The sequence below is a fragment of the Physeter macrocephalus genome, chromosome 10, assembly GCF_002837175.3.
Source record: "Physeter macrocephalus isolate SW-GA chromosome 10, ASM283717v5, whole genome shotgun sequence".
NCBI classification, from domain to species: Eukaryota; Metazoa; Chordata; class Mammalia; order Artiodactyla; family Physeteridae; genus Physeter; species Physeter macrocephalus.
Window position 1 is genome coordinate 81,520,869 of NC_041223.1, and position 18,484 is coordinate 81,539,352.

General features: G+C 46.0%; 1 protein-coding gene across 8 annotated transcripts in view; it reads left to right on the plus strand.

Moving 5' to 3' along the window:
- Window positions 1-18,484, plus strand: part of SMAP1 (small ArfGAP 1) — a 153,634-nt gene that overhangs the window by 118,644 nt on the left and 16,506 nt on the right. For all 8 annotated transcript variants that reach the window (XM_055087646.1, XM_024132949.3, XM_055087649.1 and 5 more), the window contains one exon: window positions 11,051-11,141. In XM_055087646.1, coding sequence (XP_054943621.1) covers window positions 11,051-11,141 — 91 coding nt within the window. The remainder of the gene's footprint in view (window positions 1-11,050; window positions 11,142-18,484) is intronic.

The window sequence follows — 18,484 nt, forward strand, 5'->3', positions numbered from 1 at the left end:
GGTCCACCGGACGAAGCGGGCGGTGAGGCACCAACCAAGGGACACACGCAGCCTGTCCTGAGCGTCAGCTTACCTTCCCTTGGCCCTTTGCGTTTACAACATCAAGTTCAAAGATAAAATGAAGAATTTCCAGGTGCAATTGCAGAGGATTAAACCTCTGTGGGCTCTGGGGGCTGTGCAGCCTATGCCTGTGAAGTGACCCTAATCAGAGGTGTTAAGTGACCTGTTGAAGGTTCCCATACAGACTGGGTCTAAAATTGGGCTGTTTTTCCTTTCCTCCCTCCCTCCCTCCCTCCCTCCCACCCTTTCTTTCTTTCCAAACCCTGGTGTCGAGGGCTGACGTTCAGCAGGTCGCAGTGAGGGAAAGCCCGACCCAGAAGCAGGCCGGTGGAATGTGCGTGTGTGATGGGCGGGCGGTGGCCCCCTCTCGGCGGTGCCCCATTTAATTGTTTTCTTTCTTTCATACTTTTGCTAACAAGTGCGTGGTGAATTATTTAAAAAACTGCCTTCTTTTTCCTTCTCTGCAAACCTCCAGACTACGGTGTAGACAAGGGTAAGAAATTGGGGTGGGTATTCGCAACTGGGTCCTCCTAAGCGTGAAACCGGAAGTCGGAATCAAAGCACTGAGTGGGGTTGTCCCGAGCAGACTGGGGCGTCGGGCCGCCCTCCCACCCTAGGGCCACGTGTCTCAGAGGATGCCTCTCAGGGCGTGCGGGGGGCCTCGGCCTGCTGCCCCTCCCTCTGAGCCTTTACTCCAGTACTGCGCCGCTCCACACGGGACTGGAATCGCGTTTGTGTCCGTTTGCTCAACCAGAATGTACGCCTCTTAAGCTTCGCAACCACGTCTTAACTCATCCTTGTGTCCCTAGTGCTTACTTACGCTTTATGAAAGGCACCCTCACAACCACCAGCAGCTGCCGGTTTGGAAGCACCGGTTATGTGCCAGCCGCTGTGAGGAGGGCTCTGTATATTATTTTAACCCTCACAAAAATTCTGCACAGTGTTCTTTTAAGGGAGCTTGCCCATATAGGCACTTGATGTTTGTGCTGAGCGGTGAGAAACTTTGCAGGCCCGATGTGTAAAGCATGTAGGCCACTCTTTGAGAAGCTGTCCCTAGACCATGAGAGCCATTTACTGAAAGATGTCCATGTGGCTGGGGAAATCAAATGTAGATTACAGTTCGAAATCGAACTCTAAAAATACGACTTAAGGAAGAATATGAAATTCAAATCCAGTGTAATGAGAGGTTTAATGGGAAAAAGATCCATATGTACATTATAAAGAATGGTTAAGAAGAAAAAGGGAAACTTTAACAAGATTCTAAATAAGTAAAACAGGAAGATTTGGGGAATAACCAAGAGTTGCGTGCAAGATTAATTCTCAGGTTTTATATAATTTTGTTGTGAAAGCACACGCATACAAACATATGGTACTTATAACTATCAAAATATAGTAGGAATGTGGGACCTCCCTGGCCGTCCAGTGATTACGACTCCATGCTTCCACTGCAGGGGCCGCAGGTTCGATCCCTGGTCGGGGAGCTAAGATCCCGCGTGCTGTGTGGTGCTGCCAAAAAAAAAGATAGCAACTTGAACACCTGTATTTACCTCAGCTCTTTCCCCAAATCTCTTAAATCTACAGTAAAGGAATTTTTAAAAATATTGTAGGGGCTTCCCTGGTGGCGCAGTGGTTGCGCGTCCGCCTGCCGATGCAGGGGAACCGGGTTCGCGCCCCGGTCTGGGAGGATCCCACATGCCGCGGAGCGGCTGGGCCCGTGAGCCATGGCTGCTAAGCCTGCGCGTCCGGAGCCTGTGCTCCGCAACGGGAGAGGCCACAACAGAGGGAGGCCCACATACCACAAAAAAAAAAAAAAAATATTGTAGGAACGTAAGACAGTGATTTGTATTAATTATTGATATTATGCCATTGAACGGCTTCAGTGGGTGAACAACATGGATGACACAGTCTGACTTCTCTTTCTATTTTAGAGTAGAATATATGATGATGTACAACCCAACACCTTTGAGTAACTCATCATTCATAAAGTTTTACTAAAAGCTGTAGTAAAGGTGAAATCCCACCATTAGGATTTCAGAAGGCACCCGGACGAGGTACTATTCTGGAAACTGTGTGTTCTTGAGTAGCTATTAGAGAATGTTTCAGGTTTCGGGCTGTGATGGGGCGGCGGATTTGTGTTCATTTTCCTGGGCGTTGCTCTGCTCGTGTCATGGCCGCACACCCTGCCCCGCAGTGACAGTGGTCATCTCCTTTCTCAGGGCCGTTCCTGCGTACTGCCCCGCGAGGAGTAGCTTTGTTTTTGCGACCTGCCTTGAAAATTCATCCAATTCCTAGCTCTGGTGGGCTGTTTGGGTCCTTGTGTCACGTGGCTCAGCTTACTTTTTCAGCTTTACCTTTTATTACTTCCTGACACTAGACCTCCAGGTTAGGCAGGTGGGTCCGCCGTCTTTTCCACACTCGGTTTTCTTCCCAGGGTGCCTTTACCAGCTCCTACCTTTTAGACTCCTTCCTGTCTTCCCTGCAGACCTCCCTGCCTTTGTATCACTTTAACATCCTTAACTTTATTATTATTAAAAAAAATTTTTTTTAAGATGTTGGGGGTAGGAGTTTTTATTAATTAATTTATTTATTTTTGCTGTGTTGGGTCTTCGTTTCTGTGCGAGGGTTTTCTCTAGTTGCGGTGAGCGGGGGCCACTCTTCATCGCAGTGCGCGGGCCTCTCACTATCTCGGCCTCTCTTGTTGCGGAGCACAGGCTCCAGACGCGCAGGCTCAGTAGTTGTGGCTCACGGGGCTAGTTGTTCCGCGGCATGTGGGATCCTCCCAGACCAGGGCTCGAACCCGTGTCCCCTGCATTAGCAGGCAGATTCTCAACCACTGCACCACCAGGGAAGCCCTATCCTTAACTTTAAAATGAGAGAATTAAACAATATGTTTTGTCTCATCTAGTTGTATGAGTCTGTGAATGTTAAAGGAAACTGATTATAGACAAACTAGTTAAGGCATAATTTGTGATGTAGTCAGATTTTAAAGAAGAATTCTAATAATTATGTCTAGACCTTAGAAAGTTGTATAGCTTCCCTGTTCTTACATATTAACACTATTATTTACGTTAATTGGTCAACTGAAGAATAGTGAATCACATTCTAGAGGCTCAGCTGTTATTTCTGTTGTTTAAAGGCTTAGGAAATGCTGGTAAATGTAGGAGTTGGAAACTAAGTGGTTTTTGATTCAGTTACATTCTGTGATGTAGTTTTATGAGGTACGAAAGGATTGGCCAGTGAAGTTTCTGCTAATACAGGTTTTAATAATTTGAATGAGACATTTGCTCGATATGAATCTAAGGAAATTACATTTTATAAAATTGCTTTATCTAAGCAGACCTGGGTTCTTGCTTGTTAGGAAAGTTTGTTTAATAAATTATAGATTGCCGGGGCTTCCCTGGTGGCGCAGTGGTTGAGAGTCCGCCTGCCGATGCAGGGGACACGGGTTCATGCCCCGGTCCGGGAGGATCCCACGATATAACTGTCACCCTTTTGATATTCAAGCAGTATGTACAGAATCATTCCACTTCAAATTCTCCTGCTACTGAAAACATCACATATGGAATTTGCCGTTTAATAAGTGAAGAATGTAGTCGGCTGTCAATGGGTAATATATATATATATATATATATATATACATGTATATATATATATAGATTGCCTAATTTTACCCATTGACAGCCGACTACATTCTTCACTTATTAAACGGCAAATTCCATATGTGATGTTTTCAGTAGCAGGAGAATTTGAAGTGGAATGATTCTGTACATACTGCTTGAATATCGAAAGGGTGACAGTTATATGAGGGAAAATGTGCCTCTCAAGGTCTTGACTTACTGTTCTGATACCGTGTTCTATGTCTGCCCCAAAATCTAACAAGACAATAGCATTTTCATTCTTTTTGTTTTGTTTTGTTTTGAGCTGAGCCTCCGGGCTCAGCAGCCATGGCTCACGGGCCCAGATGCTCCGCGGCATGTGGGATCTTCCCGGACCGGGGCACGAACCCGCGTCCCCTGCATCGGCAGGCGGGTTCTCAACCACTGCGCCACCAGGGAAGCCCAGCATTTTCATTCTTAAGTTTTCTAAAATTTGGCTTTATATGATAGCTATATTTCAAATATCTCAATTTTATCTTTATTCTTTGCAAAGTACAATGGAATTGGTACAGTATAGAGCAAAAGGTCAAATTAATAGTTTGTGTATTAATATTTTTGTTTGAGGTTTACTGTTTTTATATCCTGAAAATATGTGATAAATAGGACGGTTTGTGTTACAAGCAAGTCTGGTAGAAATCAGGTGTGTTCATTTCAGAAGAGCTTGCTCAGGAAGGCATAACCTGTTACACACGTGTTTGTTTATTACGCAGTGTGTTTAACTGGAATACATTGTGGGAATCTACTTGTAGTTCTTCTCTGACATTAACCTGGTTCCATATGTATATATTCTTACATACATAAAGACAGGGAGTGACAACTATGTTTAGCTGTAGAAACTAAGTAGACTTCAGAGTGGCCATTAGACAGGGTTTCCAGGATGAACTCAGGGCACATCTCTTTTCTTGATAAATCCAGGCTGTTTAAAGACTGTCACAGGCGGATTTAGAGGATTTTATTTTAGAGTTTTTTTGAACCTCCATAATGGTAATATATAAACACAGATTTTTTGAATTTCCTGGCTCTCTATTTTTTAGATACTATGACTCACCTAAGGCTAGGAAGGCTATTCCTGTCATTTTACACAAAGATCTATGAAAATAATTATAAATATGGCTGAGAATTAAATTTTAGTTATTGGAAAATCACTCAAAGAAATTGAATAGTAAATTAAAATCATTTTATGGATATTTAACTCTAAAAGGTATTATTATAAGCATTATTTTGACTAGAATTTCAGGAAGATGTCTTACCTATGTAGTTTAGTGCTGTGGTACATGTCCTTCAATTTTTTAATAGGTTTTAAAATAAAAACAATGAGGTTACTTTCTGAGGTTCACATTGATGGACAAAGAAGAGTATCATCTGAATTCAGTCTTTGCATTTCTCACTAGTGCATATAAGGCAGTACTTGGATTATGTGCAGTTACAGAATGATCTCTAAAATGATCTCTGCCACACACTGATGTGCTCACAATGCTGCTTCAGCAGGATTTGAGGTTGAAGGGATACAAAACAGTTTTTAAAGTGATCAACTATTTTGCCATTTTGATTTGTGGGACAGCCTATGAGATGCCAGCTATAAGGGTCACTCGTGTCTGAATTATTGAAATCCATGTAGAGCAGCTCTATTTGGAGTGGTCGGTAAGGTTTAGGGCATAGACATTGCTCGCTCAAGTGAGCTGACCCACTGTAGCAGCAAAGGAGCAGACCATCTCTAGAACAGTGTTTCTCAGCCCATGACTCTGGTAAGAAATCTGTTTTACATTATGGTCCAGCCTTCATGCGCTCACATACGTGCACAAAGGTGCAAAACAGTTCATGAGTGCTTACCTTTACTTTGTGCAGTGCGCTCTGTTTTATGTTCTATTTCATTTTTTTAATACCAAAAACAAAATCTAGTTGTTATACATAAAAGGGGCTTCAAGAACCCACTGGTGGGCCGCATCTGTGGTTTGATGAACTCTGTGTCGGACGTTTCCTTATTCTCGCCTCCATGTTTCTCTTTACCCCGCGCACCTACACACATGCTCTCTGTTATACAGTTTCCTGTGGAAATGGTTGACATACACCCGTTTAAAACTATGATGCAGTCGAAATTCAAGGAAGAAGAGAAACTCCTGGGGTGCGTGTAGGTGTGTGACGTCTGGAAGGAAAGATACTTTCCAGATTGTTTGCAGCAGTGCTGAGGGTGGGAGCCAAGCTTATGAGAGGGCCTCTGTGTTGCTTGATTTGGCATTTTCTCCCCTTTGCAAACGTTGGGGGGCGGGTAAGTTCATACTCAGTAATATTTTCAAAAGTAGTTCTCTAATTGAGTGGGAAGATAACTCATAACCAGAATTTGAATTTTTAAAAAGAAATCATTTTAGCCTGAAGAGGTTCTGGATTCTTAGACTGTAGAAAGTGAGTAGGAAGGAATCCGTCACAGGTTTATTCTGTGCTTCTTTGCATGGAAGAAGATTCAGTAAAATATTATACCAAAGAAATCAATCTGAATTGAGGGACAGAAAATAATTTTTAGTTACTCTATCCCTATTTGGCATATAATATCTGACCTCAGTTAATAATGCAGAATGAATGAGTTTGGCCATATTATTATCTAAGTTTATTTTCAACTTTAAGGCTTTCTGATTTTAAGTTAAGTCAGGGATCAGATTTTTAGGTGCCAACTAAACATGTGACACTTGCATATATAATATACAGAGTACTGCAAGGAGTGTGGCCAGGGAAGCCCTGCCCCGGGAGGGCTTGCAGTTTGCGCGCTCGCTCGCGGCCATTTAGTCCCCCATTTCTCTCGCAGATTTAAGTGTTTACAGTAACAGAGGTTGTCCAGTTTAAAAAAAAAAGAAGAAGGAAGGTCTAGCAGTTTTAAGTATTCAGTTGAAAAGATTGCTTACTTTGTTACTACAAACTGCTTTCTTTGAAATTATTTTACTAAAAAGCAAGGTAAGTCTTACCTCTGTTGGAGGTTGAAAAAGAGAAAGCAAGATGAATTATGTTAAACTTCTGATAATTATATAGTTACAGGCTGATAATTGTGTATTTGAGAAGGTTACTAAAGAATTGATATCTATAATGATTGGTAGGCTGATTAGTTAAAAAGCTGATTCTGAGGGGGAGACAGTAAGTGACCAGAAACAAGTAAGGGGAGATATATGTTCTTAGAAATTTTTGCATTTGTACAGCTAACAAAAAATGAACTCATGTAACAGCTGAGCTGTGAGTTCTTTAGGTAGTTGAAGAAATGATCTTGCGGGAGTGGTTTGAGAAATAAATGAGCGACTGTTTTATTTTCTTGGCTTAAGAGAGGTGGGCTACATATTCAATGGAATATTACTCAGCCATACCTTAATTTTTTTTTTTTTTTTTTTTTTTTTTTTTGCGGTACGCGGGCCTCTCACTGTTGTGGCCTCTCCCGTTGCGGAGCACAGGCTCCGGACGCGCAGGCTCAGCGGCCATGGCTCACGGGCCCAGCCGCTCTGCGGCATGTGGGACCCCCCCGGACCGGGGCACGAACCCGCGTCCCCTGCCTCGGCAGGCGGACTCTCAACCACTGCGCCACCAGGGAAGCCCCATACCTTAATTTAAAAATACTTTATTGCCAAAAGAAAGCTAACCATCATCTGGGCCTTCAGCAGGCTGTAGTCTTTCTGCAGGTGGAGGGTCCTGCCCCCGTGCTGGTGGCTGCTGGCTGATCAAGGTGCTGGCTGCCAAAGGTGGGGCGGCTGCGGCAGTTTCTTAAAGTGAGGGAGTGATGACGTTTGCTGCGTGGATTGACACTTCCTTTCAGGAACGGTTTCTCTGTTGCATATGATGCTGTTCGATAGCATTTTACCCACGGTAGAATTTTTTCAGAATTGGAGTTGTTCCTCTCAAACCCTTGTGCTGCTTTATCAACTAAGTTTATGTCATATTCTAAATCCTTTGTTGTCATCCAGCGATCTTCACAGCATCCTCACCAGGGGTAGATTCCATCCCAAGAAACACTTTTCTTTGCTTCTCCGTAAGCAGCAACTCCTCATCTGTGAGAGTTTTATCCTGAGACTGCAGCAATTTAGTTATTGGGTTAGCCAAAAAGTGCCTTCGGTTTTTAAGTAAAAATAAAGGGCACATTTTTCATTTTCACCAAGAACTTTATTGTACAATATATTCACCCTTTTGTTCCACTACCTTCTGCCATTTTTCAGGCAACTTCATAATTCCATCTTCCCAAAACTTTTTATCTTTTTAAGCAAAGGACCGTTCCAGATGCCTTTTACAGTCTTCCAAGGGAATTGAAATTTTTTCCATTAAGAGAATGTTGTAAAGACCGAAATAACTGGAAATCCAAAGGTGCAATGTCTGGTGAATACGGTGGTGGAATCAGAACTTCCCAGCCAAGCTGTAACAGTTTTTGCCTGGTCATCAAAAGAAATATGCGGTCTTGTGTTATCCTGATAGAAGATTGTGCATTTTCTGTTGACTAAATCTGGATGCTTTTCGTCGATTGCTGCTTTGTTGGTCTAATTGGGAGCAGTACTTGTTGGAATGAATCGTTTGGTTTTCCGGAAGAAGCTCATAATAGAGGACTCTCTTCCAGTCCCACCGCATACACAGCATCACCTTCTTTGGATGAAGACCGGCCTTTGGTGTGGTTGGTGGTGGTTCATTTCCCTTGCCCCACGATCTCCTCCATTCCACATCGTTGTGCAGTGTCCACTTTTCATCTCCCGTCACAGTTTGTTTTAAAAACGGAACATTTTCATTACGTTTCAGTAGGGAATGGCATGCGGAAATACAGTCACGAAGGTTATTTTCACGTAACTTACATGGAACCCAAACATCAAAGTGATGAACATAACCAAGCTGGTGCAGATGATTTTCAGCGCTTGATTTGGATATTTTGAGTATGTCGGCTATTTCCCGCATGGTATAACGTTGATTGTTCTCAATTAATGTCTCAATTTGATGGCTATCAATTTCAACTGGTCTACCCGACCATGGAGCATCGTCCAGCGAGAAATCTCCAGCACGAAACTTCGCCAACCTCTTTTGACACGTTGGATCAGTCACAGCACCTTCTCCATACACTGCACAAATCTTTTTTTGTGTTTCAGTTGCATTTTTACCTTTCTTGAAATAATAAAGCATAATTTAGAATTTGACATCTTTGATGTCTTTTTTTTAAATGCACGCTGATATGACAGCTGTCGCATACAATCTAACAAAATTGTTTCGAATGAAGTTAAAGACAACTAAGTGCTACTAGAGACATCTTACAGAAAAAACTGAATGAACGTTTTGGCCAACACCATACATCTTCAGGCTCCACTTCTAATTTTAGTTCTCATGCTGTTTTCACCACATCTGCAGTTCGTTCCTCCATGAAGTCTTGAACCCCCCTCCAAGTCATCCATGAGGGTTGGAATCAGCTCCTTCCAAACTCCTGTTAATGTTGATGTTTGGACCTCTTCCCATGAATCACGAATGTTCTTAATGGCATCTAGAATGATGAGTCCTTTCCAGGTTTTCAAATGACTTTGCTCAGATCCATCAGAGGAATCACTATCTGTGGCAGCTGTCTCCTTACAAAATGTATTTCTTAAAGAATGAAACTTGCAAGTCAAAGTGACTCCTTGATCCATGGGCTGCAGAATAGATGTTCTGTTACCAGGCATGAAAACGACGTGAATCTCGTCCATCTCCATCAGAGCTCTTGGGGGACAAGGCGCATTGTCAACAAGCAGTCACATTTTGAAAGGAACCTTGTTTTCTGAGCAGTACGTGGCTTAAAACATTCAGTAAACCATGTTGTAAACAGATGTGCTGTCATGCAGGCTTTCTGTTCCATTTATAGAGCACAGGCAGCATAGATTGAGGATCATTCTTAAGGGCCCTAGGATTTTTGGAACGGTAGATGAGCATTGGCTTCCACTTAAAGTCGCCAGCTGCATTAGCTCCTAACAGGAGAGTCAGCCTGCCCTTTGCAGCTTTACAGCCTGGCAGTGACTTCTCCTCTCTAGCTATGAAAGTCCTAGATGGCATCTTCTTCCAATAGAAGGCTGTTTCGTCTGCATGAAGATCTGTTGTTTAGTACAGCCACATTCATGAATTACCTTAGCTAGATCTTCTGGATAACTTGCTGCAGCTTCTGCGTCAGCACTTGCTGCTTCCCCTTGCACTTTGTTGTTATGGAGACGGCTTCTTTCCTTCAACCTTATGGACCATCCTCTGCTGGCTTCAGACTTTTCTTCTGCAGCTCCCTCATTTCTCTCAGCCTTCAGAGAATTGAAGGGAGGATAGGCTTTGCTCTGGATTAGGCTTTGGCTTAAGGGAATGTTGTGGCTGGTTTGATCTTCTCTCCAGATCATTGAAACTTTCTCCATATCAGCACTAAGACTATTCACTTTTAACTTCCTTCAAGAACTTTTGTTCTGCCTTCACAACTTGGCTGTTTGGTGCAGAAAGCCTACTTTTGGCCAATCTGGGCTTTTAACGTGCCTTCCTCACTAAGCTTAATCATTTCTAGCTTTTGATTTAAAGTGAGAGACATGCGACTGTTCCTTTTCTTGAACACTTAGAGCCCCTGTAGGGTTACTCATTGGCCTAATTTCTGTATTGTGTCTCAGGGACTAGGGAGGCCCGAGGGGAGGGAGGGAGATGTAGGAATGGCCGGTCGACGGAGCAGTCAGAACACACACGGCATTTATTGGTTAAGTTTGCAGCCTTATATGGGTGTGTTTCGTGGCTCCCCCATAACAATTACAGAGTAACATCAAAGATCACTGATCACAGATCACCGTAGCAAATATGAAAAGTTTGAAATATTGTAAGAATTGCCAAAATGTGACACAGAAACACAAAGTGAGCAAATGCTGTTGGAAGAACGCTCCACGCAGGTCGCCACAGAGTTTCGATTTGTAAGCAGCGTGATATCTGTGAAGCACGGTAAAGGGAAGAGCAGTAAAACGAGGTCTGCCTGCACATCAGATCCGTTAGTGCCCGCGGCCTCTGCTCTGCTCGCGAGGACCCCGGGGCCTGCCCGGCAGCAGGAGCGAGCAAGTATAATACTGCGACGGGTGCAGTGTTCACGTGGAGGATCTAAATGCTTAGGAACAATTACATTAAGATTAAATTTCTACATTCACTGTTTTGGGGTCCTCATGTGTCCGGTTTATCAGTTCAAGTTCAATGATTGTGTTTTAAGTTTATGATAATAAATGCTCTAGGCTTTATCACACTGTGCTTCTTCATAGGCTACATGACACTAACTTTATCAAAACTATGCCTAATTGGGGCTTAAAAGTCTTGTTCAGTTTATTTGAAAAAAATAATAAATCTGATTATTTACTTTAAAGCTGCAGAAGAAAGAAGATCAGCAATTGGAGCCTAAAAAAAGTACCAGCCCTAAAAACGCTGCAGAGCTCACTGTTGACCTTTTAGGACTCGGTAAGTAATAAAAAATACAAGTCATCATTAATTAGAGTTACAAAACAATTGAAACATTTACTTGAAACGAATATAATAGCTTTATCGTCAGTGTGCCAAAAGATACCTGTTAATTGAATTTGAAAACGGTATGATTAGTTTTTTGAGTTCCCACCAAAAGGGAAATCTTTAATAAGGGAGCTGGTGTCTGTCAGCAGTGCCTTCTTGGAAATACAAGTAATGAGTTCCGTGGGGAGAGAGGATATCAAAGTACTCTTCAAAGGCTTGGTGGACTGTGACATTTCAGCATTTGAAATGAAGAGTAGATTGTCCGTCCCCCCACCCGCCTTTTCTTTATTTAGTTTTGTTGCGGGGGGCGGTCCCTTAGCAAAATAATTATGGTGTAGCCTTATAACGTGCTATTTTAAAGGACCCTTTAATTTTGGTTAGCTGAAGCAACATGCTTTATACCTAGATCTAGTGGCTAGGTTCATTTTAGGTGTCTGATGACAATAAGAATGTCTGTGCTCATTTTAATGTCATATTTATTCTCACGGCTGACAGATAAATGTTGTCTGCCTGGTGAGTAAACAGACTTCCATTCAAGGAGTGCTTGTACTGTCCTTATCTGTAAATACTGTCAGCTCTTTTTACATTTTTCTCCTCTTCCTTTTAAAATAGCTTGATAAATGGTTATTTTTAGTAATGTCTGAGACTTCAGCAGTAATTAATTTATAAATTTTTTTTAGTTTAGGGAAAGATTAATAACAGAGGAAAACAGTGAAAGATAGTTAGAAGGTAGAGTCGACCTTCATACACTGCTTTTCTAAAAATTGATCTTTGTTCTTATTGAGAAAATTGTTTTCTGTCTTAAGAATTACAACTGAATGTTTTTGTCTTACTTAGGAAGCTGGTGTATCATGCAGATATACTCCCTATAGATAAACATCTTCTTTGGTGGTGAAAATAAGTGGTATATCAGAAATATAAAAATAGAGCTCAGTCCAGGGGCTCTAAATATAACTGTGTTGAATACTAGTTCTTATAATTTCTGTATTTTATTTCCTTTGCTATAAATGAGAAAAAAGACTTACTGCCACAGTACGGAAAGATCCTACTAGGACTCCACGCGCCTTTGTCTTGGCGGCAGCATTTCCTTTCCGGCCGTGAGTGCCTGGTTATCAGTCCATAACTTAGAAACGTAAGAGCTGAGCCAGGCCTGGCCCTTACCCTACAGACTCGCTCACTGACCCCGCACCTCCTCCTGAAGTGTCTGCCGTGTGTCCGGGCGCCGTCGTAGGCACTGGGGAGAGAGCTGTGAGAGAAGACAGACGAAAGTACCTGACCCTTGTCCGGGGAAACAGTGAAGAGATAGTTAAGTAAAATACGTCATGGGTCATGTTTGCTGAGTGCTGTAGCTAAAAGAGAACAAAAGCAGCGGTGTGATTTTAAGTAGGGTTGGGGGCCCCCTGAGATACCGTCGGAGGGAAGGCCTGAGGAGGCTGGGGCTCCCTGGCCGTGCGGGGGGGCCAGGGCGGGTGCAGTGGCCCTGCGGCAGCCCCGCCGGAAGCGGGCGGGACCGGGAGGAGGGCCGCTGGCGTGGCTGGTTGCGAGTGACCCTGTGACCTGACTTTGGCTGCTACTCTGAGTGTCCTGGAAACGCATTGGAGGATTCAAGCAAAGAAGTACCTCATCCGACTTGGGTTTTTCAGGAGCCCTTACGGCTACCCTGTTGAGAATAGTGTAGCAAGGCGAGGCTGCAGGCCAGTGACACAGGTGGGAGGGGGTGGTGGCCACGGGAGTTGCGAGAAGTAGCCGGTTCTGGGCCTGGTTTGAGAGAGAGAGCCGGTGGGGTCTGCTGCCCGGTGGAAGCTGCAGGGTGTTTCCCTTGGGGTGTGACCCCGCGGGACAGGCGGGCCTGCTGTGCGGTCCCCAGGAGCCGCGCGGGCTGGGGCCCGGGAGACAGGTGGCGGGACTGGCCTCTGGTGCCCAGCCCGTGGCGCCGTGGTGCCGCGTAGTCGCGAGCCTGGAGCTCGACCCCTGACCTCGGCAAACGCTTGTTCCTCTCGCTCTCAGCGCGTGGGCCAGCGCGGGCGTCTCTGCCTTCCAGCCGTTCACCGTCACACGGTATCTCCATTTGTCGAGCTCCTGTCAGCATGTCCCTGCCTTCCACCTCCCAGTCTCAGAGTCCCTGGGTTTTAGGGTTTGGGGACGGCAGCACTCCTCTTCTGGTGTCAGCGTCTGGGAGAGTCAGCCGCGCTGTTGCGGTTCCATTGCTGTCTTTTTAGACGGGGGAGAGCGTCAGGAACCCGTGTCCTTAGGGGAGAACCAAGGGCCGCTTAGGGCAGGAAGGAGCGGGAGTGTTTGAGGCAGAGGTTAAGAGCGTAAAGAGGGCTTTGTGGGTGACAGACAGTTCTGGATCATGCGCTGGAACAGCTCCAAAGGTGGCAGGGCGGGCGATGGGGTCAGGAAGTGGGATTGCGGGTCGTGCAGGCGGAGTCTTAGCGGCAGGAGACCGGGAGCCTTACCCAGAGCACATTACAGCCACAGCCCTTCCCTGCTGGTAATCAGTAACCTGAGTTCCTTCAGAAGGTGTCTTCAGACTTTCAGAGGACAGCACTCCTAAACCAGGATTGCTTGTTGGTGTCTCCCTCGGGCAGCAGACTGTTGTTCTGCTGCCCGAGGTGAGCGTGGCGCTCTGGTTTTCCCCTGCAAAGTGAGACACAGTGGGGAGGAGGGGCAGGTGCCTTGCAGTCTGATTTATGGTCGTGCAGAAAAGATGGCATATCCCCATGTGAATGAGACCAGAACAGGCGTAAACTGAAAACATTTGCAGAAAATACAGAGAAAATCCCCACAGGGTTAGTTCAGTTACACAGCCACGGCGGGCCAGGAATCCCAGGGTTACTCTGTGCACTCAGGATCACATTCAGTAGACTCCTGTAGCATAAGAGTCAGGATCATTTTTTAGAAATTCGAACTTCCCTTTAAACGGCTCACTTTTCCAGATCTACTCCCCATCCCGAGGTCAAACATAAAATGCTGTCTGTATACTTTTTAGCAGCAAGGGTCAGCAAATTTTTTTCTGAAAAGGGCCACATGTTTTTAGCTTTGCAGGCCTTCCCCAGCTCTGCCCTGTGATGGGCACGTAGCGTACAGGAGTGTGTGGGCGGTGACCGAGGCTGAGCTCTGCTGGACTTGAAGATGTGCTCCTGACCGTACCTGCAAGGGTGACTTCATCTTTGGGTGTTAACTCACGTTGGAAGCTTGTAGAAATACTATTTATTCAGTGCTTTACTGTCTGATATCAGAAGTGGGGCCAGCTACTTGGTTATTACGTGCCCTCTGATCTTGGAAATAACCAAGATCTTAGGGCCCCTCTCGACTGAGGCCCAGAATGAACAAGCCCTGGATGCTCCAGACACAGACCCGCTTGCCTAGAATGTGTCCCCGCTGTGTGAGAAGAGAACTGAAACTGGCTTCCAGGGCCTGTGGGGTGGTGCTCACCACGCCCTACGCTGTATGCTCCTGTCCGTCCTTTGTTGGTTATGACTTAGTTTTCACATGACGAAAACTTGACAGACCGCTTAGCGCTTGGTTAGGATAATCCCCCAGGCTTTTTTTCTTTCTTTCTTTTTCTAGAAGATCCCATCTGAGATTAGAGTCTTCAGAGGTGAGCACCAGCTCTGAGTGTAAGGCTTGAGCAGCATCATAAACTGCAGGCTTCAGCTCAGTCTCCCCAGAGGTGGGGAGCCCTCCGCGGGTGTCCGTCCTCAGCCCCCGTTCCGCGTGCGCACCGCCGGCCGCCTGCTCCCTGCTCAGGAGGCTTTGACCGCAGGCCCATTGGGCACAGGGCGGCGGGTGTGTGTGTGTCTGTCTGTCTGTGCCTGTGTGTGTCTGTGTGTGTCTGTGTGTGTGTGTCGGGGACCTCGGGTGTGTGTGTGTGTCGGGGACCTCGGAAGAGCTCACAGAGAATCGAGTGTGAGCTCGGTGATGAAAATCATACTGAACTATAGAGATGTGTTTAGATAGAGGCTTCCTCAGTTTTTTCTTAATTGAAAAGCTCAAAGGAACATACAGTACGGCTTTGGGCAAGTTTTAAAGTCTTCGCTTCATGCCTGTGTTTCAGGAAATAAAAGCATTAGCTTATCACAGTAGCCAAGTTCAGGTGGGTTGACAATGCTAGTTAAACATGGTTTTTAGTAAATAACCAGCTTAATTATCTAGTAATATATATTCCAGTTTTATATAATGAGTGGGAATATATTACTTTTTTTCCTCTAAATTTTTTTGTTTTTATAAGATTTTCTGGACAGAAAACAAACTAAAGGATAAAACACCCACAGAAAACACTCTGGTTACCTTTAAAGCAGAAAATTCCTGCAGGGAGATGTCTGTTTTTCAAAGGCCATACGCTGTAAAGTGAAGCAAGCTTGCGACTGGGCGGACTGAACGAATGCCAGCCGTGGCCCAGCCCTGGAACCCGCGTGCGGCCCGGAGCTGTACGCTCGGCGGATCCGGGGGTCGGGGTAGTTGTGTGCCACCCCTGCCTTCCAGGGAGGGAGGAAGAGGGCCGCTCTGTCTAGCGTGAGTGCCCGAAGTAATTTTGTAGTCTGTTAGGCTTTTCAACTACTGCTTAAAACCCGATAAAAATGTTTATTTATTTTTTCTGCTGCCAAGAGTATGATCCGTGAACGATTATAGACTGTTATTACCCTTTCAAAAAGGTGGTCTTGGGAATTGGTGGTAGTTTTGTGTGGTCACACCTGTGGAGGGAGAGCAGGCAGGTGGGGGCCTGCGTCGCTGGGGGAGACCCGGCGGCCGGCAGCTCCCCGCGTGGCCCCGAGTCCGGGCTGGGAGGCAGCCGAGGGTGACAGGCGGGCCAGTGGGAGAACCAGCACCGCAACCCGGGGACGAGGGCACGGCCCTGCCAGACCTGGGCCGAGAGCGAGAGGGCATCTTCACGGGCCTCCGGGAACCGTGCCGGCGACAGGAAGCAGGCAGGCGACGCTCAGGTGTTGAAGGAGCGAACACGGCTGTGGATGAGGCGCCTTGTGACTGCAGGTGGCTGAGCGCCTGAGCGTGGCCGAGACGGGTGGCGTCTGAGGATCGTAGCGGGCGAGCAGTCTGGGGGGGCGGCACGGGGGGCGCTGAGGTCGGGAGCCGGGCTCCTCTTTCCTGCCCCCTGTCCCGTCCCCCTCGGAGCCCTGGCTCTAAGCTCAGGCCCCAGCTCCCCGGCCTCAGGACCACGTCCAAACTTTGGTGGTTTCCCTGCAGCAGTTGCTTTTCTCAGGAGGGAATACTTCTCCCAGAAGATCCCCCAGCAGAGTTCTCAGGGACCCGCCGGGCCAGGATTGAATTCCGTGGCCTCTCTCTAGGGCGGGCGAGGCCTCTGCAGTGGAGACGGCTCTGCCGGTAGGAAGCCTCTGCGCAGCACCTGGCCCAGGTGCGTGTCAGCCTGCAACGGCCCTTCAGCGGGGAGCGTACTGTACACGCACGCACACACACGCACACACACACACACCTTTGCCCCTTTTCCTCCCCCCCCCTTTTTTTTTAAACAGACAAGGACACTGAAGCTGACAGAAGTTGGCTTCCAAGGCTCGGCTTCTGGACGACAGAACCGGGTTCAAACCCAGGTTTCCCTGACTTCAGAGTCCAGTCTCGGCCCGTAGATGAACCCAGCAAGATGTTTGACTGAAGTAGTAATTAAATTGTCATCTTATTACTTTAAGAAACACTGAGATAGTGCCCAGCGTGTGCCAGCCACTGTTTTGAGTGTTTACAGACATTTATTCATTGGATCTTTGCAACAGCCCTGAAATTGGTGAACTACCGTTGTTTTCATTTTACGAATGAAGAAACTGAGGCACAGAGAGGTTAAGTAAGTTGCTGAAAGTCACACCGTTGGTAGATTACAGAACCTGACCCGTGTTCCTAACTGTTACACTGTGTTGAGCTCTGATAGGAAATGAAATTCCGAGACTGCCAGCTAACACTGTGTCACATAAGACAGACATTAGGCCCATTTGTCCAGGGGACAGCTGGCAGCACCGTGGCACGGGGAGCCCTGGAGTTAGAGGCGGTACCCTGGGCTCTGGCGTCTTCACCGGGTCGTGAACGCAAGAGCCTCTCCGTGGTTGTTGGCCAGAGCGTAAACGAGTGGATAGTGTGACATAGGCAGCACAGTACTGTGCACAGAGCACATGTCTCTGTGGGGACTTGTCGGGGGTGGGGGCTCGCGGGGCTCCTGCGGGAGGTGCCGGGGAGAGCAGTGGCTGCCGAGAGAGCTGACCTGCCCTATACGGTCTGGCTTCATACTTGCAGAGTTCTCTTCTCTTGAGGCCGTAAAGTGGTACAGAAGTGTTTGAGATATATATCTTATATACATATGAAAGCTGTATATTTATATAATTTTTAAAGAGCAATCAGTTCTATGACATTTACTTCTGAAACCGCTTCTCAGCAGTTTCAGACGCTCTCGGTCAGTGTGTGTGTCCCCTGAGAGGTGGCGGCACTGCGGACCCCTCTCGGCGCTGTCGTACCCGTCCACAGGGCACCCCCTGCCCCGAAGTCCCCCAGCTTGCGGGGACCTGCGGCAGGAGGGGCTTGGGAAGGAAGGGGTAAACAGGGCAGGAGGTTCACAGCAACTGTTAAGGCCACTCAGTCATTTCAGTAGGTTAGCCTAAAGGCCACCTACTTAGCAGTAAGAAAAGTTAACTAAAAATTAAAAATAAATAATTCCACTTAACTCTCAGCCATCTTTTTTTAAGCTTTTGAAAACAGTTTGAAGCTTGAAAATTTTAATATGCTTCAAATGAACCTCTGTGACTTGAGTTTACAAGGTAACACACGTGGGAGTTTATTTCATTTCGCAAGGCAAGTGTGTGTTTTAATACAAAGGAATTCCAAGTAACATTTTTATTAAGGAAAAGGCTTTAAATGGTTTTTTGAGTAGAAAATGAAAAGGGCTCTTTGAGTAACATGAAAACGTACAAAGCTTTAAGAAGAAGGAGTTTTGCCGTTAAGGAGAGCATCAGAGCATCACTGCATCTCATGGAAGCAGGCTTCTTTCTTTGATCAGTGCTGTTTCCACTTCAGATTCGCTCCTTCTCAGGATGACGCCTCACTAGTTACAGGTGAAGAATTAGACTTGGCAGCTTTCACTGTAGCCAGGGTGTGCTCAAGGCTGAGTGTTCATGGTCAGTCAAGAACAATAATGAAAAACATAACATCCACTTACTTACCATGTTCCTCTCTGCCTTACGCTAGATTAGTAATACACAAAATCTCATGCTGCTCTTTGACATTTTTTATCATTTGTGCAAATTAGGACCAGCTAATGCCTCTGACATTCCAGTAAA